The sequence below is a fragment of the Petromyzon marinus genome, chromosome 63 (assembly GCF_048934315.1).
Source record: "Petromyzon marinus isolate PM22_M1 ecotype Great Lakes invasive population chromosome 63, UKy_Petmar_22M1.pri1.0, whole genome shotgun sequence".
Classification (NCBI taxonomy): domain Eukaryota; kingdom Metazoa; phylum Chordata; class Hyperoartia; order Petromyzontiformes; family Petromyzontidae; genus Petromyzon; species Petromyzon marinus.
The window spans coordinates 369,837-394,805 of record NC_133729.1 but is presented as its reverse complement, the minus strand read 5'-3'; the positions used below and the strand labels follow the sequence as shown (position 1 = coordinate 394,805).

The window sequence follows — 24,969 nt, the reverse complement described above, 5'->3', positions numbered from 1 at the left end:
AGAGAGTACAACTGGAGGAAGTCTGCAGAGACGCCTGGTGGATAACTCCGCAGCGGTCACCAAAGCCTGAGCACTGGGCGGCAGGCCCCGCACTTTGGTGGGGGCGGGGGGGGGGGTCCGCACTTTGACGTCACGGCGTCTGATGTAATACCTCCAGTTTAGTTGGGCTGATGGTGGTCGTGGGGATGGTGGGGAGTGTAGCGGTGAGCGCGCTGCGCTACGAACCTAGCAACTCGGGTTCTACTCCTGCTCACGGCCGGCCAACACCCAGTGACGATTTTCTGATACGGTCCTGGGCCACCCCTAGGTCGACTCAGCCTCAAATGAGCACCCGGTGCGGTGCGTAAACATCGCCACTCGGGGAGACAAAGGCGGCCTGGGCGTGGTGCTGGCCACCCACCCCCTCGTGTGCCGTGCCGGCCTTCATAGGTCCCCGCTAACAGCACTCGCCCCTACAGCCTGTTTAGGCTACACGGGGATTCTTTGGTATCACAGCTGTGAGGCGGGGAATTTCCAAAGGCCCACGCGGTGCTGGAAGTGAGATTGTGGCTGGTAGACATTGAAGGTCCCGTGTCAACCCTGCAACGGTTGAGGGATCTAGCAGAAGGAAGGGTGAGAAATGCAGCGGGGAACGGTGGCCCAGCTGGTAACACAAGTGCCTGCATGGCGAGCAGGCCCTGGGTTCGATTCCTGGCCGTGGTCAGGTGACATCCGCGGAGGGCGATGTCTGGCGGCCCTTCCCTCCTTCACCAACCCACACTGACCAAAGTGGTGACGTGTGGTCAAACAAAACCCCCTCGGCGTGGGGGAGGGATTCATCCAGCCGTGGAATGACAGGGCTGTGAATTATTATTATTATTTGGGCCCAAATGAGCTCTCGTTACTAAACCTCAGACCAATCAATCAATTACCCAATTTACCAGTTGTCAGGCTTATGATGAATAGTAATAAGGAGACGTGTAAAGAATGCGCTGCCATGCCAAAACATGCCCGGCGAGATGCGTGCATCGGATTATGCGAGACATGCATATCGTGCTGTTGACGCGCATGACAGAATCCAGTTTTCTCTCCATGCAGATGTTTCCGTTTGGCTCACGTTCTCAGTGAAGGAGACGCACATTGCAGGACAAAGCATACAGACGGAACAAACAGACGGATGGAACAAACCAGATGGACGGAACAAACCGGATGGATGGAACAAACCAGACGGATGGAACAAACCAGATGGACGGAACAAACCAGATGGATGGAACAAAACAGATGGATGGAACAAACCAGACGGATGGAACAAACCAGATGGATGGAACAAACCGGACGGATGGAACAAACCGGACGAATGGAACAAACCGGAAGGATGGAACAAACCAGATGGATGGGACAAACCGGACGGACGGAACAAACCGGACGAATGGAACAAACCAGACAAATGGAACAAACCAGACGGATGGAACAAACCAGACGGATGGAACAAACCAAACGGACGGAACAAACCAGATGGATGGAACAAACCGGACGGATGGAACAAACCGGACGGACGGAACAAACCGGACGGAACAAACCAGATGGACGGAACAAACCAGACGGACGGAACAAACCAGACGGACGGAACAAACCGGGCGGATGGAACAAGCCGGACGGACGGCACAAAGCAGGCACAGATAGTACCAACCAGACGGGCAGCGCAAGCTAGACTTCACAAATGATACGGTGCATTTAAAGGCGAGGCAGATGGCACATGGGACACTACACCAGCAAGACGAGCAAGTACAGCTGTGACAGAACGAGACTGCATGCGATCTCTGTGCCGGCGATGCCAGCCTGGGAGCTTGCCATCGTTAACCCGGCAGGGTGCCCTCTCGCCCGTAGCTTGCCACGGGCTCCCTCTCTCCCCCCCCCCCACACCCACCTCGCCGATGGCGGCACGGGGAAGTACTTGCGGATATTATTTGGCCCTTTTAAACCCCTCGGCGTCCGCCTATCTAAGCTCGCCATCGTGGACCCGGGGACTGGCAAGTGGGGGTGGGCAGCCAGGTCAGAGGTCACGACCCCCGGCCGCCATATATTGCTTCCTGCGGAGCACTCTATCCGCTCAGGTTTCCTGCCGAACGGTGGGGGGGGGGGTTTGGTTTTTCTTTTTTCTGGGCCCAGGGAATCGCCGACGATCATTCGTCACCTTCAAACGGAAGCTCTGAGCAGCCCGTCGCGTCGAAGAATTAACTCCCAGCTTTTGTCGTCGTTGTCGTCGTTGTGGACGGTTATTATGATTGTTATTTTGACGAAGTGGCTAAGCGTGCCAAAAAATATGAAGCTCGTTTTATTTTTGTTTTTTTGCCAGGCGCGTCTCGCGGGGGGTTATGATAAACGGCGGTGTCGCTGATTTTGCGTTGCCCGCCGCCAAGGTTTTAATCGCGAGGGCGGATTTGGCAAACGTCATACCGGCGGTCATCTGAAGAAAAATGACCGACCTGTCAGCAGAACGCCGTGCTTATGTCGTAATGCGTTTACACGCTCCGGGAAAGGGTGGCGGAAGAGAAAAAAAGGCAGCCTGTGGATGTCGAATCGCACTCGCGACCCTGGACCTGCGATCCAGAGGTCGGCGGTTCGATCACCATCTCCCGGTGCGCGGGGAAGTACAAATAACGGAGCAAGTTTCTGGGCTCACCGCGCAACTTAGTCGATCGGCGGGCCGCGCGCGGCTCGGCGGTAATGCGTGGGTACTCCGAAATAAGCCGAAGTACCCCTTAAGGTGGGCTCTGTAGGAGGTGCCTCGTGCGAAGAGGGGGCCCTTCCACCGGCAGCGGCGTGAATGGGCAAGCAGTTGCCGGCCTGCGCCTTGGTCCTTGCGAGATGATTCGGCACCCGCCCAGGGCGGGGTGGAAGGGAGAGGCATCGCCGGTGCGATGGCGTGAGCGCACGTGGCGGGAACGTTGCCCAGCAAGCACGCGCCATCTGGCCAATCTGCGCGTCCGTAATTGACCCCGCGAAGCCGTCGGCGGGGGGCGGCTATCGTTGTACAGCCGAGCGCCGACGCCAGAATATCGCCAATGACCCACAATTAGCACAATTGCCTGATTTTCCCCCATCCCGAGGGGTTGGGCTTTTGGGCCGGACAAAGCCTGCATTTCATTGCTCCTGTCCCATCCGCGCTCGCTCGCTCACTCGCTCACTCAGTCACTCATTCGCTCGCTCACTCCATCACTCACTCACTTACTCCATCACTCACTCACTCACCCACTCACTCACTCATTCGCTCGCTCGCTCACTCGCTCGCTCACTCGCTTGCGCGCGCGCACGCGCAAGTTGTCTCTGGTCACTCCGGTTTCTTCCCCCACGAAGACCAGAATTGCAACGCTAAAAAAAATAAGAATTCTAATCTGGTTTGTCAAATGTTATGGAGCGGGGAAACTTTCGTGAAGATAAAGTATCAAGAGTCGCTGAGGATTTTCGGGGTCGGCGTAAAAAAATGTGTTTTAATTTTATGTTAGATTTTTAGAGAGCCTTCACTCGAGGCGCTTGGCGTAGTTAGAGCAAGTGGCGACAGAGTAGCCATGGTTTAGATGGCAGGGGGAGTGCTGCGAGGTATTGGGGAACGAGTGACAGCGATCGAGGAGTTACTTAGGGATCACGAAAGGGCTACAGGGGAGGGACGGGAAGAGGTGGAGGGGCGAGGGGAGGGAAGAGAATGGGCGACAGAGAAGAGGTGAGGAGGCTTTAAGGGAGGAACGAAAGGAGGTATAGGAGGGGGACTGCTTCATGTACTGGGGCAGTGTTGAGTCTATGGTGCAGTGTTGAGTCTATGGTGCAGTGTTGAGTCTATGGTGCAGTGTTGAGTCTATGGGCAGTGTTGAGTCTATGGTGCAGTGCTGAGTCTATGCACAGTGCTGTATCTATGGTTCAGTGCTGTATCTATGGTGCAGTGCTGAGTCTATGGTGCAGTGCTAAGTCTATGGTGCAGTGCTAAGTCTATGGTGCAGTGCTGAATCTATGGGCAGTGCTGAGTCTATGGTGCAGTGCTGAGTCTATGGGCAGTATTGAGTCTATGGGCAGTGCTGAATCTATGGGCAGTCCGGAGTCTATGGGCAGTCCGGAGTCTATGGGCAGTGATGAATCTATGGGCAGTGTTGAGTTTATGGGCAGTGTTGAGTCTATGGACAGTGATGAATCTATGGGCAGGGGGAGTTGATTCCAGTGGAGGGGTACAAAGAGGGAGAATGACCGGAAAGGGGATCGGGCACGGGGGGGGGGGGGACGGGGGGACAGAGAGACACAGAGATAGAGAGGGAGACAGAGAGAGACAGAGAGGGAGACAGAAAGATAGAGAGAGACAGAGAGAGACACAGAGATAGAGAGGGAGACAGAGAGAGACAGAGAGATAGAGAGGGAGACAGAGAGAGACAGAGAGATAGAGAGAGACAGAGAGAGACACAGAGATAGAGAGGGAGACAGAGAGAGACAGAGAGAGGGAGACACAGAGAGACACAGAGACACAGAGATAGAGAGGGAGACAGAGGGAGACAGAGAGATAGAGAGAGAGGGAGACACAGAGAGACAGAGAGACACAGAGATAGAGAGGGAGACAGAGGGAGACAGAGAGAGACAGAGAGATAGAGAGGGAGACAGAGAGAGACAGAGAGATAGAGAGAGACAGAGAGACACAGAGAGAGACACATAGAGACAGAGAGAGACACACAGAGACACATAGAGAGACACAGAGACACAGAGAGACAGAGAGAGACAGAGACACAGAGAGACACAGAGAGACACAGAGAGAGACAGAGATAGAGAGGGAGACAGAGGGAGACAGAGAGAGACAGAGAGATAAAGAGGGAGACAGAGAGGGAGACAGAGAGAGACAGAGAGATAGAGAGGGAGACACAGAGATAGAGAGGGAGACAGAGAGAGACAGAGAGATAGAGAGAGAGGGAGACACAGAGAGACACAGAGATAGAAAGGGAGACAGAGAGAGAGACAGAGAGAGACAGAGAGATAGAGAAGGAGACATAGAGAGACAGAGAGAGACAGAGAGATAGAGAGAGACACAGAGAGACACAGAGAGACAGAGAGAGACAGAGATACACAGAGAGAGAGACACAGAGAGACAGAGAGAGACACACAGAGACACACAGAGATAAAGAGGGAGACAGAGAGAGAGAGAGACAGAGAGAGAGACACAGAGAGACACAGAGAGAGACAGAGAGATAAAGAGGGAGACAGAGAGAGACAGAGAGATAGAGAGGGAGACAGAGAGAGACAGAGAGATAGAGAGAAACAGAGAGACACAGAGAGAGAGACACAGAGAGACAGAGAGAGACAGAGGTAGAGAGAGACAGAGAGAGACACAGAGAGACAGAGAGACACAGAGAGAGAGACAGAGAGAGACAGAGAGAGACACACAGAGACACAGAGAGACAGAGAGATAAAGAGGGAGAGAGAGACAGAGAGAGACACAGAGAGACACAGAGAGACACAGAGAGAGACAGAGATGAAGAGGGAGACACAGAGAGAGAGAGACACAGAGACACACAGAGAGAGACAGAGAGATAAAGAGGGAGACAGAGAGAGAGACAAAGAGACACAGAGAGAGATAAAGAGGGAGACAGAGAGAGAGACAGAGAGATAGAGAGGGAGACAGAGAGAGACAGAGAGATAGAGAGAGACAGAGAGAGACACAGAGATAGAGAGGGAGGGAGACACAGAGAGACAGAGAGACACAGAGATAGAGAGGGGGACAGAGAGAGACAGAGAGAGACAGAGAGATAGAGAGGGAGACAGAGAGAGACAGAGAGAGACAGAGAGATAGAGAGAGACAGAGGGAGACACAGAGAGACAGAGAGAGACAGAGAGATAGAGAGGGACAGAGGGAGACACAGAGAGACAGAGAGAGACAGAGAGACACAGAGAGAGAGAGAGACACACAGAGACACAGAGAGAGACACAGAGAGACAGAGAGAGACAGAGAGAGACAGAGAGATAAAGAGGGAGACAGAGAGAGAGACAGAGAGAGAGACAAGATTGGGGACGAAGTGGACGAGAGGAGGAGGGGGCATGGAGGGAGGTGAGAGAGGCAACACGGCGAGGATGATGGGGGCAAGGCCACGCAGAGCTTTAAAGACTCGCAGCGTCCGCTACCTAACAAGACTGCGGCGCGAGGAGCCGCTGAAGCCGCAGGGAGAAGAGGAAAAGTTTGAGGATTGAGGGCGAGGTCAAATAATAATATAAATAATATTGGCTTTCGATTTGTCAGTGGTGTATATCCAGTGGGGTGGGGGGGTGGGCATGGTGGGGGAGCGTGGCGGCGTGGGCGGGCTAATAAATGCGCGTGTTACAGAGTTACACCACTACAGTTCTTCCCTAGTCACGTCCCATGAGCTCTCGATTTCAGCAGTGGACCGATAAGAGCTCCGCCGGGTGCAGCACACGCACCGAGGCGCTCTGTAACAAAGCAATTTTTTTTCTGTAGGAGGGGGGCCAGGGACCCCCCCCCCCCCCCCCACGGGTCGAGATTTCCCCATCGGTAAAAAAATGGGTCAAAATGAGTCAAAGAAGGGGGGGGGGGTCTCTGGGTGCACGTGATTGATGGAGGTGGGACCTGGGTGCCAAAGCGGTGAGTCCCTTTCCCCCCTCCCCCCCGCCCCCCCACACACACCCAGGGCACAACGGCAGAGGGGTCGGCCGCGTTTGGCAAAGGTTGTGGTGTAAGTTGCAGTGAGCAAGGTTCTGTGTGTGTGTGTGCGGGGGTGTCCGTACGCCAGGTCGAGTGGACGGGGATTTTGAAGAGAGTGTGGGTTTGGGCTGGGGGCAATCGCTGTGACTTTGTGGGGGAGGTTACTGGGGAGATGATGGGCCACTTGGTGGGGAGATGGGCGGAGGAGATCAATGGGGAGGTGCTGGGGAGGGACATTGTGGGGGACGGAGGCAGGGAGATGCAGAGACTGTTTTGGGAGAGTGACACAGAGAGCGGAGATGGCGGGGAGAGTGGCAGAGAGTGTGGAGATGGAGGGGAGAGTGGCAGAGAGAGGAGATGGAGGGGAGAGTGACAGAGAGAGAGAGAGAGTGGAGATGGAGGGGAGAGTGGCAGAGAGAGAGTGTGGAGATGGAGGGGAGAGTGGCAGAGAGAGTGTGGAGATGATGGGGAGAGTGGCAGAGAGAGTGTGGAGATGGAGGGGAGAGTGGCAGAGAGAGAGAGAGAGTGGAGATGGAGGGGAGAGTGGCAGAGAGAGTGTGGAGATGGAGGGGAGAGTGGCAGAGAGAGAGTGGAGATGGAGGGGAGAGTGGCAGAGAGAGAGAGTGGATATGACAGGGAGAGTGGCAGAGAGAGAGAGTGTGGAGATGGAGGGGAGAGTGGCAGAGAGAGTGTGGAGATTGCGGGGAGAGTGGCAGAGAGAGAGTGTGGAGATGGAGGGGAGAGTGGCAGAGAGAGAGTGTGGAGATGGAGGGGAGAGTGGCAGAGAGTGGAGATGGAGGGGAGAGTGGCAGAGAGAGAGTGGAGATGGAGGGGAGAGTGGCAGAGAGAGAGTGGAGATGGTGGGGAGAGTGACAGAGAGAGAGTGGAGATGGAGGGGAGAGTGACAGAGAGAGTGTGGAGATGGAGGGGAGAGTGGCAGAGAGGGAGTGGAGATGGAGGGGAGAGTGGCAGAGAGAGAGTGGAGATGGAGGAGAGAGTGACAGAGAGTGTGGAGATGGAGGGGAGAGTGGCAGAGAGAGTGGAGATGGTGGGGAGAGTGGCAGAGAGAGTGTGGAGATGGAGGGGAGAGTGGCAGAGAGAGAGTGGAGATGGTGGGGAGAGTGGCAGAGAGAGAGTGGAGATGACGGGGAGAGTGACAGAGAGAGAGTGGAGATGGAGGGGAGAGTGGCAGAGAGAGAGTGGAGATGACGGGGAGAGTGGCAGAGAGAGAGTGGAGATGACGGGGAGAGTGGCTGAGAGAGAGTGGAGATGGTGGGGAGAGTGACAGAGAGAGAGAGAGAGTGGAGATGACGGGGAGAGTGACAGAGTGAGAGTGGAGATGAAGGGGAGAGTGGCAGAGAGAGAGTGGAGATGGAGGGGAGAGTGACAGAGAGAGAGTGGAGATGGAGGGGAGAGTGGCAGAGAGAGTGGAGATGGAGGGGAGAGTGGCAGAGAGAGAGTGGAGATGGTGGGGAGAGTGGCAGAGAGAGAGTGGAGATGACAGGGAGAGTGACAGAGAGAGAGTGGAGATGACGGGGAGAGTGGCAGAGAGAGAGTGGAGATGGTGGGGAGAGTGACAGAGAGAGAGAGTGGAGATGACGGGGAGAGTGACAGAGAGAGAGTGGAGATGACGGGGAGAGTGGCAGAGAGAGAGAGTGGAGATGACGGGGAGAGTGGCAGAGAGAGAGTGGAGATGACGGGGAGAGTGACAGAGTGTGGAGATGTTGGGGAGATGAACGTGGCTTGGTGGGGGGCTGGTGGGGTGATTGGTGGTGCCACGTGGGCGTTGCACCTCCTTGTCCGTGTGTGGCTGCTACGCCGCTGGCGAACGGAGAATTGGGAGTTGTGGGGGGCGGGGGTTTGAAGTGTGGGGGGTGTGCAGGAGCCTCGGTGAGTGGGAAGTTTTGTTGCGCTCACATCTGGGAAGCATTACGCCTGAGAGAGAACAAGCCCCATTGTAAAGGCGAGAGCGAGGTGGAACGGGAGTGCGGGGTGTTGGGGGGATGGGGGGGGGCGAGCGGGTGGCCGTGGCTGAGCCCCCTTTCGTCTCCCCCGTTAGCGGCAGCGGCCGACAGGATTTTACCTTCCACCCCCTCGACGCGAGCCTTGACCGCGGTAGCGCGGCGACGGTGGCGGCCGACTCGGCCGCCCGATTGGACTGGAGCCGGCCGCCCCGCCGGAGGCTGGGAGATAATGGCCGGGGGGGACGGTCGGTCGCCCCGGGTCGACGGCGGCATTCGGCGCGATTTCTCGCTTGGCACGGCCGTTCTCTTCGGAGGGGCGACGTCTTGGGCGCGTCCGCTCCGTCGGCTGGCATTACGCCATCGTCCTCGTCACTCACTTGCCCATGTTGCCATCATTGCCGTGAAGCCGCGACGTGCCTTGCCCAGGCCCGCTCACGCTCCCCGAACGGCTGACACGCGTGCCGTCTCCGATGCGTGCGCGTGTGTCCGCCGATTCGGCAGCGGGTTAGCGCTACGCGGCGCTACGAACCCGGCGACTCGAGTTCGGCTCGCGGTCAACACCGGTGACGATTATCTGAAGCGGTCCTGGGCCTCCCCTCGGTCGACTCGGCCTCAAATGAGCGCTGGGGACCCACCCTCTCGTGTGCCCTGCCGGCCTTCGTAGGTGCTGCTCGCTAACAGCACTTGGCCCTAGCAGCCCGCGTGGGTCACACGGGGGGGGAGGATGGGTGGGGGGGAGTCTTCGGTCTTTGTTCGGTCAATATCGTAGGCCCCACCCAACGATGACAACAATGGCAATTGTTTAACCCAGAAGAGCGTCTCGCTGGAGACTGAGCGGGGGCGAGGGTGGGGGGTGGTCCTGCCGAGGGTCGCGTGTCCACTGGGTCCGTCGAGGGGGATTATCCGGTGGTGGGGGGGGAGGGGGGAAGAAGTTGCCAATTCGTTACGAAACCAACACAAAGACGTCGTTTAGGCCACTTCCAAAAGATTTTTGGGGGGGCAAACGTTCCCCCAGTTAAAGTAACTTTTCACGTGGATTTTTTTCAATGAATTTTAAAAAATGTAAAGCAAGCCTGGAGGTCTGCATGCTTGGCGTGGCTGTCTTAGATGAATCCCCGGCTCTGCGGCTTCTTCTGCGCATCGAGATTTCTCCCTCCGCCGACCTCAAAGCGTCGTCCGACACGCTCCGAGCGCGAAACACGTGCTCGCGATTTCCGTGAAGATGAAGCCCCGATCAACCCCCCGCCCCCCCGCCACGGAGATGGGGTTGGGTCGCTGGCGGGGGGTGAGGGGGTGGCCCTGGGCTAGCCGCGAAGACGCGAAGGCGACACGCTCCTCCTGGGGTGCACGCTCGCGCGCGCGTCAGCGGGGCGTTTAAGTCAGCGCTGCTGACTCACTGCTGCGTGGGTCTCTGTGCCTGTGCAATAACAACAAAAAATGGGCGGGGGAGGGGGTGGAGCGGCGTTTCTTCTCTCTCTCTCTCTCACTCCGCTAATGAGTTGCAGGTTTTTAGGTTCTTTACAGAACAGTTGGTGGGAGAGCCGAGTCGGGGTGTGGGTGGAGTAGGGTTGGTGCGGGGGGTCGTGGCGGAGGAGGTGGGGGACGCAGGGGTGGTGGCGTTTGCCCCCCCCCCCCCCCCCCCACGCTGTCAACGTCGATAATTTTGCCGTCGCGCTGACTCAAAAGTGGGGGCTTCTTGTCTGAGGCCCAAATAAAGCGACGGAGGGAGAGTGCGGGAGAGAGCGTGGGAGAGAGAGGGAGAGAGAGTGCGGGAGAGAGCGCGGGAGAGAGAGAGAGAGCGCGGGAGAGCGAGAAGGAGAGCGCATGAGAGAGAGAGCGGGAGAGAGAGAGAGCGCGGGAGAGAGAGAGAGAGAGTGGGAGAGAGAGTGCGGGAGAGAGAGCGGGAGAGAGAGAGCGCGTGGGAGAGAGAGAGAGAGTGGGAGAGAGAGTGCGGGAGAGAGAGAGCGCGGGAGAGAGAGAGAGTGGGAGAGAGAGTGCGAGAGAGAGAGAGAGCGTGGGAGAGAGAGAGAGAGTGGGAGAGAGAGTGCGGGAGAGAGAGAGCGCGGGAGAGAGAGAGAGTGGGAGAGAGAGTGCGAGAGAGAGAGAGAGCGTGGGAGAGAGAGAGAGAGTGGGAGAGAGAGTGCGGGAGAGAGAGAGCGGGAGAGAGAGAGAGAGTGGGAGAGAGAGTGCGGGAGAGAGAGAGCGGGAGAGAGAGCGCGGGAGAGAGAGAGAGTGGGAGAGAGAGAGAGTGGGAGAGAGAGAGAGTGCGGGAGAGAGAGAGCGGGAGAGAGAGAGAGCGCGGGAGAGAGAGAGAGAGTGGGAGAGAGAGTGCGGGAGAGAGAGAGCGGGAGAGAGAGAGAGAGTGCGGGAGAGAGAGAGCGGGAGAGAGAGCGCGGGAGAGAGAGAGAGTGGGAGAGAGAGAGAGTGCGGGAGAGAGAGAGAGCGCGGGAGAGAGAGAGAGAGAGTGGGAGAGAGAGTGCGGGAGAGAGAGCGGGAGAGAGAGAGCGCGTGGGAGAGAGAGAGAGAGTGGGAGAGAGAGTGCGGGAGAGAGAGAGCGCGGGAGAGAGAGAGAGTGGGAGAGAGAGTGCGAGAGAGAGAGAGAGCGTGGGAGAGAGAGAGAGAGTGGGAGAGAGAGTGCGGGAGAGAGAGAGCGGGAGAGAGAGAGAGAGTGGGAGAGAGAGTGCGGGAGAGAGAGAGCGGGAGAGAGAGCGCGGGAGAGAGAGAGAGTGGGAGAGAGAGAGAGTGGGAGAGAGAGAGAGTGCGGGAGAGAGAGAGCGGGAGAGAGAGAGAGCGCGGGAGAGAGAGAGAGAGTGGGAGAGAGAGTGCGGGAGAGAGAGAGCGGGAGAGAGAGAGAGAGTGCGGGAGAGAGAGAGCGGGAGAGAGAGCGCGGGAGAGAGAGAGAGTGGGAGAGAGAGAGAGTGCGGGAGAGAGAGAGAGCGCGGGAGAGAGAGAGAGAGAGTGGGAGAGAGAGTGCGGGAGAGAGAGCGGGAGAGAGAGAGCGCGTGGGAGAGAGAGAGAGAGTGGGAGAGAGAGTGCGGGAGAGAGAGAGCGCGGGAGAGAGAGAGAGTGGGAGAGAGAGTGCGAGAGAGAGAGAGAGCGTGGGAGAGAGAGAGAGAGTGGGAGAGAGAGTGCGGGAGAGAGAGAGCGGGAGAGAGAGAGAGAGTGGGAGAGAGAGTGCGGGAGAGAGAGAGCGGGAGAGAGAGCGCGGGAGAGAGAGAGAGTGGGAGAGAGAGAGAGTGGGAGAGAGAGAGAGTGCGGGAGAGAGAGAGCGGGAGAGAGAGAGAGCGCGGGAGAGAGAGAGAGAGTGGGAGAGAGAGTGCGGGAGAGAGAGAGCGGGAGAGAGAGAGAGAGTGCGGGAGAGAGAGAGCGGGAGAGAGAGCGCGGGAGAGAGAGAGAGTGGGAGAGAGAGAGAGTGCGGGAGAGAGAGAGAGTGCGGGAGAGAGAGAGAGTGCGGGAGAGAGAGAGCGCGTGGGAGAGAGAGAGAGAGAGTGGGAGAGAGAGTGCGGGAGAGAGAGCGGGAGAGAGAGAGCGCGTGGGAGAGAGAGAGAGAGTGGGAGAGAGAGTGCGGGAGAGAGAGAGCGCGGGAGAGAGAGAGAGTGGGAGAGAGAGTGCAGAGAGAGAGAGAGAGCGTGGGAGAGAGAGAGAGAGTGGGAGAGAGAGTGCGGGAGAGAGAGAGCGGGAGAGAGAGAGAGAGTGGGAGAGAGAGTGCGGGAGAGAGAGAGCGGGAGAGAGAGCGCGGGAGAGAGAGAGAGTGGGAGAGAGAGAGAGTGGGAGAGAGAGAGAGTGCGGGAGAGAGAGAGCGGGAGAGAGAGAGAGCGCGGGAGAGAGAGAGAGAGTGGGAGAGAGAGTGCGGGGAGAGAGAGAGCGGGAGAGAGAGAGAGAGTGCGGGAGAGAGAGAGCGGGAGAGAGAGCGCGGGAGAGAGAGAGAGTGGGAGAGAGAGAGAGTGCGGGAGAGAGAGAGAGTGCGGGAGAGAGAGAGAGTGCGGGAGAGAGAGAGCGCGTGGGAGAGAGAGAGCGGGAGAGAGAGAGAGAGAGTGCGGGAGAGAGAGAGAGCGCGGGAGAGAGAGAGCGCGGGAGAGAGAGAGAGAGTGCGGGAGAGAGAGAGAGCGCGGGAGAGAGAGAGAGCGCGGGAGAGAGCGCGGGAGAGAGAGAGCGGGAGAGAGAGAGAGAGTGCGAGGCGAGCAAAACTTTTGAGACTAAAACTAAACGGGCACCGGCGTTTGTAACTCCCCGCGAATCCTCGTCGGAGAGCTACGTGGTCTCATGGCGACGTTACGAGCAAAAACCACCTTTGTGTCACCACCCTCCACCACCACGCGTGCCCCCTCCCCCCAACGCCCAGCTCGCCTACGAAACGTAAAGGAAAACATCATGAGAGGACTCGACCGTTGTGCGCCAAGTCTTGACAGCAAACTGGAAAGCTTCGCGATTCCACCCCCTCCAAAACTCGTCTCTCAATTCCACGCTCGTCCCACCCGGAGCCCGTGGGCGCGGTAAAACAAATCTGTGTTTTAGATTCCCGTCAAAGAGTAAACGGCATGGCGATGACGATGATGATGATGCTAACTTGACGCACCGGGGCCGCGCGGAGTGACGCTGCCTCCAAGCGTCGTGCTGTGTGGGCCCCCTCTCTCTCCCTCTCTCTCGCTTGCCAGACTCGTGGCCCCATCACAGAAATAGGGGTTCACATCGCCTGCCAAGCCACCAGCTGCAGCGTCTAGCCGAAGAACCACGCTTTCTCCCCCCCCCTCCTCCCTCCACCGTCTAAATTCGACTGCTGGGAAGAGGCGCGCGGAGCGTCGTTCGTTCAGAGCGGCACTTCCCTGGCCGGCCCACCACGTGCGGAGCGCGCACCCGTGATGTCACCGTCTGGTTGCGCGCGTCTGATTTCGCTCTCTCTTCTTCCGCTTTAATTCCCACGCAGCCCCCCCCCCCCCCTCCACCTTAAGCATTTTCCATCGGCGATATTTGAGGAATTTTGGAATTCGGAGGCCGCCGCCGCCGCCGCCGCCGCCGGGGTTGCCGTGAGCCGCGCATGCCACCCCTGCGGCTTTTCTCTTTCACTCCCCCCAACCCCCCCCCCCCCCCCCCCAGCGAGTGAATGAACGGCGTCGGATTGCCGTCGTCACCGGCGGCGAGCGCGCCGCGATGGCCTCGCGTCGAGCCCCTGCACCGTCGTCGCCGTGCTGCGCGAGTTACGTTCGTCGCCGTTGATCCGCTGCCGGACGAAGGCCTCCCAAAGCCGCTGCCGCTGCTGCCGCCGCCACTGCCTCCCGATGATCAAAATCAGATTTTGATAATTATCGGTGGAGATTTCGCCGTGGCGACAGCATTAGGAAACGCGACAGCGCGTGACGGGAGGAGCCACCGCGACAAAGGGGCAACCGTCTCCATCCCACACAGCCACAAACTTTGGACGCCGCGGTGGCTGGGAGATGTTAACTACCTCGCCTGGTATTCAGGAAATCGTGGGTTTGATCCCGACCCTGATGCCTGCTGTATATTTGGAGGATGCAGTGTCTCTCTCTCTCTCATCATCACGGTGGCTAGATGTTAACTACCTCGCCTGGTATACGGGAGGTCGTGGGTTCGATCCCAACCCTGACGGCGCCTGCTGTATATTTAGAGTTTGTGTGTCTCTCTCCCCGTGGTAGCCCGGATTTTCTCCAGGGTCCTCCGGTTTTTCCCTCCACATTGAGAATCAACATGACGCGTTGAGAGCGTTTGGCTGCTGTACATTTCCACGTGATTAAGCCACTTCGTTGAGCTATCATTTGTGATAGCCAGGTGGTCGCTTTTGATAAAGAGCTACATAGCTCAGTGGGCCTTACCTGGTGAAATACACATTTTTTACAGAAGGGAGAGCGCCTAAAGCTGGGGAGGAGAGAGCGACTAAAGCCGGGGTAGAGTGACTAAGCTCAGGAGACAAGGAAGAAGAACACAGCATGTACATGGGGTCCATTCCTAAACCTTCGACCTGTCTTAAATACCTGATCCCAGAACGGTAATAACCTGGCCACAAACTTCCCCCCGCTCCCCCAAAGAAAATCCCTTCCCCCCCCCCGCACCCCCACCGCCTGCTCTGATGAGTCCGGCGTGCCTGTGCCCGATACCGTCGATGCAGCTGGTAATGCCGTCCAGAATGTCAGAATGTTGCAATGTGTGGTGTGAAGGAGGACGTGGGATTCTGTGTTTGTCTCACCTGACGTCGATTGCTTGTGTTGTGATCGAAATGTCGTGATCTATTAATTTTCTCTCTACATGGCTTTACCGGAAGAACCAAAGAGTGTTCAATGTAAGTGCAGAGCAGAGAAGAAGCATCAACAGGAGTGTGTATTGTAAGAAGGTGGACAGACGAGTAACATAAATCTGTCACCGATATCAGCGGGGATGCAACAACAGCAAGAAGGTCGGTGAGAACAGTGAGAGAGAGAGAGAGAGGCGACTCAAGCCAGGGAAGAGAGACCACAGAGTACACCCATAGAGGCACACACAGAGACATACGTGGAGACCCATAGAGATACAATATAAAGACAAGCCACAGCCATCTGATTGTGGCCATGCAACCCCCTCTGTGGTCCATAAAGTAAACCCACTGTGGCCTGCGCTCCTTCAAGGGAGCAGGAGGAGGAACAGCGACACGACACAAACTCTCCGTCTCTCTCTCTGCTGTAGCCCTCTCGTCGTGGCCAGCAGCGGCCTCGGACCTTGACATCGAGCAGCTGAGCGCATCGCCGCTCGCTGCCGCCATCGCCGCGCGCACGAACGGGACAGACCCACCTCGCACGATCCGCGGCAACCGTTCCCTCCCTGGAGCTCAGTGGAGCCCCGTGCCAGTCTGAGAATATGAAGGCGTGGGGTCCGAGAACCTCCCGAGCCTCCAGTTCGGTCCCCGAAGCGTCGGAACTCGCCTCCCGAAGAAGCTGCCGGCACGTGGCGCGAAAACGTCGGACGCGGCGCCGGATAACGCCGATGGCACGTCGCGGGCGTGCCAGTGGGCGGGAGAGCCGATGATACGGTCGCCCGCGCACGCAAGCGGGACCGCTTCCTGGCGCCGACCCCGGCGCTGGCCGCCGCCTCCGAAATCCGAGCGGCTTCACGCGTGCCCAACGACCGCAGCCCAGCTGCCTGGGAGGCCGCTGGGTGTTGTTGTGGTTGTTGTGGTCGTTTACCGAGTGTGCCAGGTCAGCGCGGGTCACTGAAGTTGGTCGGGGGGGGGGAAGTAGAGAGCGGAGGTGCCCTGGACCGATTCAGAGGTCGCTCTGCCACCGATTTTCAGCCGTTGCCGGGAATTGAGTTCGGATTTATCCGGGCTGGTAGTATGGTCTAGCGACGCCCCTTGACTCGCGCGACGTGGGGAGGCCTTCATCCAGCAGTGGATTGGCAAGGGAGCTGTACGGTAATTATTGTCACGATGAGGTGGAGCAAATGGTGCAGTTGGGTTGGCGCACCGTGCTCTGAAACCGGGGCGACCCGAGTTCGATTCCCAGCCACGGTTAACATCAGTGGCCAGCGGTGCCCGCGCTGATCTTTGGCCATGCCCCCCCACCCTCCCCCTTTACCAACCCACCGCTGACACGACGCGGTGAAGTATGGTCAAGCAACGGCAGGGACCGACGCAGTACGGAGACGCCTCCATTGTCCCGCAGTGGACTGACAAATAGGCTGTATAATGAATGGATGGCTGCTGCCACATCCCGTTACGTCATGATGCATAGTGGCAGAAAGTCGTAACGTGTTTAGTTTTGGCCGACAATTGTTTTTTTTTGCTATTTTATTTTTACGTACCCACTTTGCCGTCTGCAGCGATTTTCACATCTTTGGCTAAATTATTCGGGGCATAAAATGACACCTTGAAACGTGAAAAAGAAATCGTGTTTATTTGACATTTTTTTTTACGAAACAACTTCCATGAGAAACGAAACACACAAGTGAAAACATTGACTGCCTCGCTTCGCTGCCGTGAGAGCATCGTAGCAATCACAGTGGTGCAAGGAAGTTGCCTGCGATGGTTCCGCGGATGGCATTGCATGCGGCACAGTAGTCACGTGGTTCTTTCTTTCGGTCCCCACTGCGAAGGTGGCAACTTCCTAATGAGTTTTCGCCTTTTACCACGTTACCCCCAGCCAGCTGCTGACCTAACTGCCCAGGCTACCTACCCATTCACTCACCTACCTTCCTACTCACTTTGCTACCTACCTACTTACATGCTCAAACAGCTACCTATATATCCACTCACCCACTTACCTGCTCACCCAGCCACCTACCTACCCATTAACTCAACTACCTTCCTACTCACTCAGATACCTTATTATTCACTCAATCACCCACCTACCAACCTACTCACCCAGCTATCTACTTTCCATTCACTCACCCATCTACCTACCTACTCACGCAGCTACCTACATATTCACTCACCTGACTACCTAATCACCCTGCTTCCTACCTGCTCATTCACTGACCCACTTCCCTACCAACTTACCCAGATATCTACCCACCCAGTCAGCTCGTTCTTCTTAAATCGATTAGCGAGCAGGGAAAATGGAGCAGGTGCAGCACAACGGACGGTCGCATCGGCCGGGCCGCCCGCACTCCCCGCGTCTGTCGTTCCACGCAACGCGCCTCCTGCGCATGCCTGTCCTCCTCCGCGAACCCGTGGGGGGGCGGGCAGGGGGGGGGGGGCGTTTTTCCCGGTCTCGGAAGGCGCTGGCGGACGCGACGGAACGAGAGAGCGGCGACGCGATTCACCTCGATGCCGGCACCGAACTCCGCCTCCGAGTGGAATGTCCCCTGGCGCCCCCGCACGGCGGTGGCGGGGCGGGGGGGGGGGGTTCCGTGGGGAGTGCTGGGGGTGGCGGCGGGGACGGGGGTAAATGTTTGATGGCGTTCGCCAAGAATGTGTCTCTGATTTCCTGCGCAATTACGAATAAACACGGTTCACGCCCGCGCGGAGCGTGTAGCCATTGCTCAAAGTCTCGCGGCCGCCGGTGTCGAGAGCTCCCCCCGACCTCGTCCCCTCCTGGAGAAAGCCCACACACACGCACACACACGCACGCACATGCACGCATGCTTGCCGGAGTCTGTGCAATCTGCTTGATGCGCTGCTTCGTACGTGCCTCCCGAGCACCACGTGTGTGCGCGGCAGAGCGAGGTAAAATGGTGAATTTAACTCGTAGGCTTTGGCGACCAATATCATCCATAATAGAGGGGTTTTTTTGGGTTTAGATGGCGTAAATATATAAATGTGTCATCACCAACGAAACAGTTTGACTCCTCCACAAATGCGGCTGTCACTTGATGAAGCTATTTGTAATTAGTGGCGAAACGTCGTACTCAGGTTGTAAATGTTGTGGCTTGGCTCTCCAACACACCGGTGGGCTGTACTAGTACACTACACTATACACTACTATACACTAGTGCTGTACTAGTATACTACACTATACACTACTATACACTACACTATACACTACTATACACTATACACTAGTGCTGTACTAGTATACTACACTATACACTACTATACACTATACACTAGTGCTGTACTAGTATACTACACTATACACTACACTATACACTACACTATATACTACACTATACACTAGTGCTGTACTAGTATACTACACTATACACTACTATACACTATACACTAGTGCTGTACTAGTGACGAATTGGCCACGTTCTGTTTACGTGACAACCCTTACTAGTTGGCTGTGTCGGGCAGTGGCGGGTTTTAACGACACTTTTATATTTTAACGCGATCTAACCCCAAAAAAAAAAAAACCTCTATTATAGAAAATGGTGAAATATATTCTCCGCTCGATCTTCGTTATTTTCATCACGGTATTCGTCATCGATATTGACGTCATCGTCTTCTTCGCTATTGACATCATCGTCGACAACATGGCCATCGTCGCCATCATCACCTTTATGAACATCGTCATCATTAACATTACCCATAAGCATCATGAGTGTCGTCATCATCAGCCATCATCACCAACGCAGCTCTCCTGAAGTCATCTCATCGTGGCGGCAGCAGCAGCAGGAGACATCGACATTGACGTGGAGCTCCTGATAATGATGACGGTGATGATGACGGCGATGATGGCGGCGATGATGACGGCGGTAATGATGACAAGGGTGACGACGACGGTGATCATAACGACTTGTTCCCCCACACCCCCCCTGCCCCCCCCCACCCCGTCTCGTCATCCTCCGCAGGTGATGTGGCTCCGGCACACCGCGACCGGCTGGTGCACGCCTTCCTGGTGGGCGCCCGCGACCCGGACCCGCTAGTGCGGGCGAGCAGCCTGTGCAGCCTGGGCGAACTGTGCGCCCTGCTCTCACACTCGCTGGGCCCACTGGTGCACGAGGTTAGCACCACGGGCCGCTCCCGTCTCACGCCCCCCCCCCGCCCCCCGCTTATCCGTGTGCGTAAAGCAAGGTTAACTGGAAAATATTTGGGAGGCAGTTCCATGACATGTTGTCCCGTCGCGGGCCGTTGGCTCAACCGAGGGGGTGACGACCGTCGCTCCGCTCCGTGAGAGATCCCGACGACGTGTTTGGGTGACGCAGCACCATTTAAAAAATTCGAGATTTGAAAGTAGGATCAGCTTTTGGTTAAATTAAAAGTGAATGTAGAGTACACCGTTTAATCCACCGCCAGTCACCGAGTCGGAGATGCCCTTCTGCGGCCCTCTGGAACGCTCCGCCTTCCAATATGAGAAAGCCACTGAAGCTATGCACTTTTCAATCGTATATATTGAATACTCATTTCTGTTGAACTTCTTTTTGAATTTAGTTTGTTGTCCTGCCCCCCCCCCCCCACCATAACTTCGGATTAGCACGGTTGGCTACGTACGGTGCGAAAGAAGTTCAACGTGCCCAAGGTGCCCTCCGGGTGTGACGCTTTCTGGTCATGCCCGACTATTGCTGAGTTCCATGAACATATAATAGGGCTATTCGATAAGATTAACAAGTAAAAAACACTAGTGTGAAAACTACCCTGTGGGGTCTTTGAGAAGTGGGACTGACTTGACAACGGATCACTTTGTTAAGGAGTTTCAATGTAGCGGGCCAGGAAAAACCGCGTGGAGTACGTGTAAGAATCACGAACCCTGCTCCATTACTCAATGGCTGTATTCATTAGGGCCCAGTCTCAGCACTGGAGCATCTGAGCTATAAGCTCAAGAGACAAGGAAGAAGAAAACAGCACGTACATGGGGTCCATTCTTAAACCTTAGACCAGTCCTCAATACCTGAGCCCGGAACGGTAATGACGTGGCCGCAACCTTCCCCCCGCTCCCCCTAAGAAAATCCCTTCCTCCACCCCCCGCCGCCACCGCCTGCTCTCATGAGTCCAGCGTGCCTTTTACCCGATGCCGTCGATGCAACTGGTAATGCCGTCCAGAATGTCAGGATGTTGCAATGTGTGATGGCGATTGCTTGTGTTGTGATCGAAACGTCGTGATCTATTAATTTTCTCTCTACATGACTTTACCGGAAGAACCAAAGAGTGTTCAACGTACGTACAGAGCAGAGCAGAAGCAGCAACAGGAGTGTGGGTTTTAAGAAGGTGGACAGACACGAGATGAGTCACGTAAATGCGTCACGGATATCAGCGGCGGTACAACAAAAACAAGAACATCGGTGAGAACAATGAGAGAGAAAGGCGAGTTTCGACGTCTTGTACGTTTGTAATGAGCAAAGCAGAGAGTGATTGTGAACGTTGCTGTGAACGGGGACGTTGGGGGCGCCACAAGAAGCCGGGGTAGAGAGAGTGACTAAAGCCGGGGTAGAGAGAGTGACTAAAGCCGGGGAAGAGAGAGTGACTATAGCCGGGGTAGAGAGAGCGACTAAAGCCGGGGTAGAGAGAGTGACTAAAGCCGGGGAAGGGAGAGCGACTACAGCCGGGGTAGAGAGAGTGACTAAAGCCGGGGAAGGGAGAGCGACTAAAGCCGGGGTAGAGAGAGCGACTAAAGCCGGGGTAGAGAGAGTGACTAAAGCCGGGGTAGAGAGAGTGACTAAAGCCAGGGTAGAGAGAGCGACTAAAGCCGGGGTAGAGAGAGTGACTAAAGCCAGGGTAGAGAGAGTGACTAAAGCCGGGGTAGAGAGAGTGACTAAAGCCAGGGTAGAGAGAGTGACTAAAGCCAGGGTAGAGAGAGCGACTAAAGCCAGGGAAGAGAGAGCGACTAAAGCCGGGGAAGAGAGAGTGACTAAAGCCAGGGTAGAGAGAGTGACTAAAGCCGGGGTAGAGAGAGTGACTAAAGCCGGGGTAGAGAGAGCGACTAAAGCCAGGGTAGAGAGAGCGACTAAAGCCGGGGAAGAGAGAGCGACTAAAGCCAGGGTAGAGAGAGCGACTAAAGCCGGGGTAGAGAGAGAGTGACTAAAGCCGGGGTAGAGAGAGCGACTAAAGCCAGGGTAGAGAGAGCGACTAAAGCCAGGGTAGAGAGAGCGACTAAAGCCGGGGAAGAGAGAGAGCGACTAAAGCCGGGGTAGAGAGAGCGACTAAAGCCGGGGTAGAGAGAGCGACTAAAGCCGGGGAAGGGAGAGTGACTAAAGCCGGGGAAGAGAGAGCGACTATAGCCGGGGAAGAGAGAGCGACTATAGCCGGGGTAGAGAGAGCGACTACAGCCGGGGAAGAGAGAGTGACTAAAGCCGGGGAAGGGAGAGCGACTAAAGCCGGGGTAGAGAGAGTGACTAAAGCCGGGGAAGAGAGAGCGACTAAAGCCAGGGTAGAGAGAGCGACTAAAGCCGGGGTAGAGAGAGCGACTAAAGCCAGGGTAGAGAGAGCGACTAAAGCCAGGGTAGAGAGAGCGACTAAAGCCGGGGTAGAGAGAGCGACTAAAGCCGGGGTAGAGAGAGCGACTAAAGCCGGGGTAGAGAGAGTGACTAAAGCCAGGGTAGAGAGAGCGACTAAAGCCGGGGAAGAGAGAGCGACTCAAGCCGGAGATGAGAGAGCGACTAAAGCCGGGGTAGAGAGAGCGACTAAAGCCGGGGTAGAGAGAGCGACTAAAGCCGGGGTAGAGAGAGTGACTAAAGCCGGGGAAGAGAGAGTGACTAAAGCTGGGGAAGAGAGAGCGACTAAAGCCGGGGTAGAGAGAGTGACTAAAGCCGGGGTAGAGAGAGTGACTAAAGCCGGGGAAGAGAGAGTGACTAAAGCCGGGGAAGAGAGAGTGACTAAAGCCGGGGTAGAGAGAGCGACTAAAGCCGAGGTAGAGAGAGCGACTAAAGCCGGGGTAGAGAGAGTGACTAAAGCCAGGGTAGAGAGAGCGACTAAAGCCGGGGAAGAGAGAGCGACTCAAGCCGGAGACGAGAGAGCGACTAAAGCCGGGGTAGAGAGAGTGACTAAAGCCGGGGTAGAGAGAGCGACTAAAGCCGGGGTAGAGAGAGCGACTAAAGCCGGGGTAGAGAGAGCGACTAAAGCCGGGGAAGAGAGAGCGACTAAAGCCGGGGTAGAGAGAGCGACTAAAGCCGGGGTAGAGAGAGTGACTAAAGCTGGGGTAGAGAGAGCGACTAAAGCCGGGGAAGAGAGAGTGACTAAAGCCGGGGTAGAGAGAGCGACTAAAGCCGGGGAAGAGAGAGCGACTAAAGCCAGGGTAGAGAGAGCGACTAAAGCCGGGGTAGAGAGAGCGACTAAAGCCAGGGTAGAGAGAGCGACTAAAGCCGGGGTAGAGAGAGCGACTAAAGCCGGGGTAGAGAGAGCGACTAAAGCCGGGGAAGAGAGAGTGACTAAAGCCGGGGTAGAGAGAGCGACTAAAGCCGGGGAAGAGAGAGCGACTAAAGCCAGGGTAGAGAGAGCGACTAAGCCGGGGTAGAGAGAGCGACTAAAGCCGGGGTAGAGAGAGCGACTATAGCCGGGGTAGAGAGAGCGACTAAAGCCGGGGTAGAGAGAGCGACTAAAGCCAGGGTAGAGAGAGCGACTAAAGCCAGGGTAGAGAGAGCGACTAAAGCCGGGGTAGAGAGAGCGACTATAGACGGGGAAGAGAGAGTGACTATAGCCAGGGTAGAGAGAGCGACTAAAGCCGGGGAAGAGAGAGTGACTAAAGCCGGGGAAGAGAGAGCGACTAAAGCCAGGGTAGAGAGAGCGACTAAAGCCGGGGTAGAGAGAGCGACTAAAGCCAGGGTAGAGAGAGCGACTAAAGCCGGGGTAGAGAGAGCGACTAAAGCCGGGGTAGGGAGAGCGACTAAAGCCGGGGTAGAGAGAGCGACTAAAGCCGGGGTAGAGAGAGTGACTAAAGCCAGGGTAGAGAGAGCGACTAAAGCCGGGGAAGAGAGAGCGACTATAGCCGGGGTAGAGAGAGCGACTAAAGCCGGGGTAGAGAGAGCGACTAAAGCCGGGGTAGAGAGAGCGACTAAAGCCGGGGTAGAGAGAGCGACTATAGCCGGGGTAGAGAGAGCGACTAAAGCCGGGGTAGAGTGACTAAAGCCGGGGTAGAGAGAGTGACTATAGCCGGGGTAGAGAGAGCGACTATAGCCGGGGTAGAGAGAGCGACTAAAGCCGGGGAAGAGAGAGAGCGACTAAAGCCGGGGTAGAGAGAGCGACTAAAGCCGGGGTAGAGAGAGCGACTAAAGCCGGGGTAGAGAGAGTGACTAAAGCCGGGGTAGAGCGAGCGACTAAAGCCAGGGAAGAGAGAGTGACTAAAGCCGGGGTAGAGAGAGCGACTAAAGCCGGGGTAGAGAGAGCGACTGAAGCCGGGGTAGAGAGAGCGACTATAGCCGGGGAAGAGAGAGTGACTAAAGCCGGGGTAGAGAGAGCGACTATAGCCGGGGTAGAGAGAGTGACTAAAGCCGGGGACGAGAGAGTGACTAAAGCCGGGGAAGAGAGAGCGACTAAATCCGGGGTAGAGAGAGCGACTAAAGCCGGGGAAGAGAGAGTCAAATGGCGAGCTTCTCAAACACTTTGAGATAACACAGCTGGGAGGATTATCGCACGCACAGCCCTGGAGCAAAGATCATGGACGCGAGCCGAATGGACACGGCTCATAGATAGAGATCGACTAACATTGCCCATGGACTAATATTTTCCATAGACTAACATTGCCCATGGACTAACATTTTCCATAGACTAGCATTTCCCATAGACTAACATTGCCCATTCACTAACATTGCCCATGGACTAACATTTGCCACGGACTAACATTGCCAATAGAACATTTCCTGTAGACCAGCATTGCCCAAGGACTAAAATTGCCCATGGACTAACATGGCATATGGACCCACTATTGCCCATGGACTAACATTGCCCATGGACGAGCATTTCCTATAGGCTAACACTGCTCACAGACTAACATTGCCTATTGACTAACATTGCCCAAAGAATAACATTGTCCAATGAATAACATTGCCCATGGATTAACATTACCCAATGAATAACATTGCCCATGGACTAACATTGCCCAATGAATAACATTGGCCATGGACTAACATTGCCTGTAGAACATTTACCATAGACCAATATTGCCCATGGATTCAGATTTCCCATGGACTAACATTGCCCAGTGCGAGTAAATATCATGGACAGAGCTGAATAGATGTAAGGCCATGATGACGGACGTCTCTGAGCAAGGACGTGGCCCGTAGAGAGAGAGATGCAGGAACGCCACACCCAGTCCAATGACTCCTTTTCAGGAGGGTCCTGCTGGAAAGTGTTTAACTTCTCAGATGTTATCAGCCAATGTATGATAAGTGAGCAAACCCGAAGGGCCCGGGAGGAAACCCGCGCACGCGAGGGGGCAACGCTCGATATCCCCGTGCAGATGGAAATAGGTCGAGATTAATCCAGAACATCTGTGCGGTGATCCACCAACCCCTCGCTGCTGCTGCCTCCAATGGTGCTGGGTTCCAGGAAGCAGCCACATGCAGCAGCAGCAGCGTAGCCACCACCACCGCCGCCGCCCAGCTATGAAGAGTTCCCCACTTTCACAGCTCTGCCGACGTGTTCTACCGACGGCACGATGTCCGAGCTCCCGGTAACGGGGGATGAAGCGTCGGACATCGCGCCGAGCGACACGCAAGCGGCACGGCTCGAGGACAGAGAGATGTGCAGAATTTAATCAATTTCGGTCACTTGGGATGTTTTGTACGCACGCTTGCGAAGGGCATCGACTGCCGTGCGAGTGGACAACTCTACAGCCGGGCGTGTGAGTCGGCACAGGCGCTGTACGAGGCGAACCCGAAAAGAGAGCTCAGAACTAGCCCTGTGACGTCAACTTACAAGAGGCCACTGCCAGAGTTCCGAGCGGGGAGGTTACTCCGTCGCACGGCAACGCAACGCCACGGGCAACAATTTGGGGGAAATAGTTACGAGAAAAATGGCAAATTACAATACTGCGCGTGTGTCTT

At 56.2% G+C, this 24,969-nt stretch overlaps 1 protein-coding gene across 4 annotated transcripts in view; it reads left to right on the top strand.

Annotated features, from left to right (window-relative positions):
- The window catches only part of TANGO6 (transport and golgi organization 6 homolog), a 235,203-nt gene that overhangs the window by 166,697 nt on the left and 43,537 nt on the right, over nt 1-24,969 (top strand). For all 4 annotated transcript variants that reach the window (XM_076053822.1, XM_076053821.1, XM_076053823.1 and 1 more), the window contains exon 19: nt 18,847-18,998. In XM_076053822.1, the coding sequence (XP_075909937.1) occupies nt 18,847-18,998 (152 nt within the window). The remainder of the gene's footprint in view (nt 1-18,846; nt 18,999-24,969) is intronic.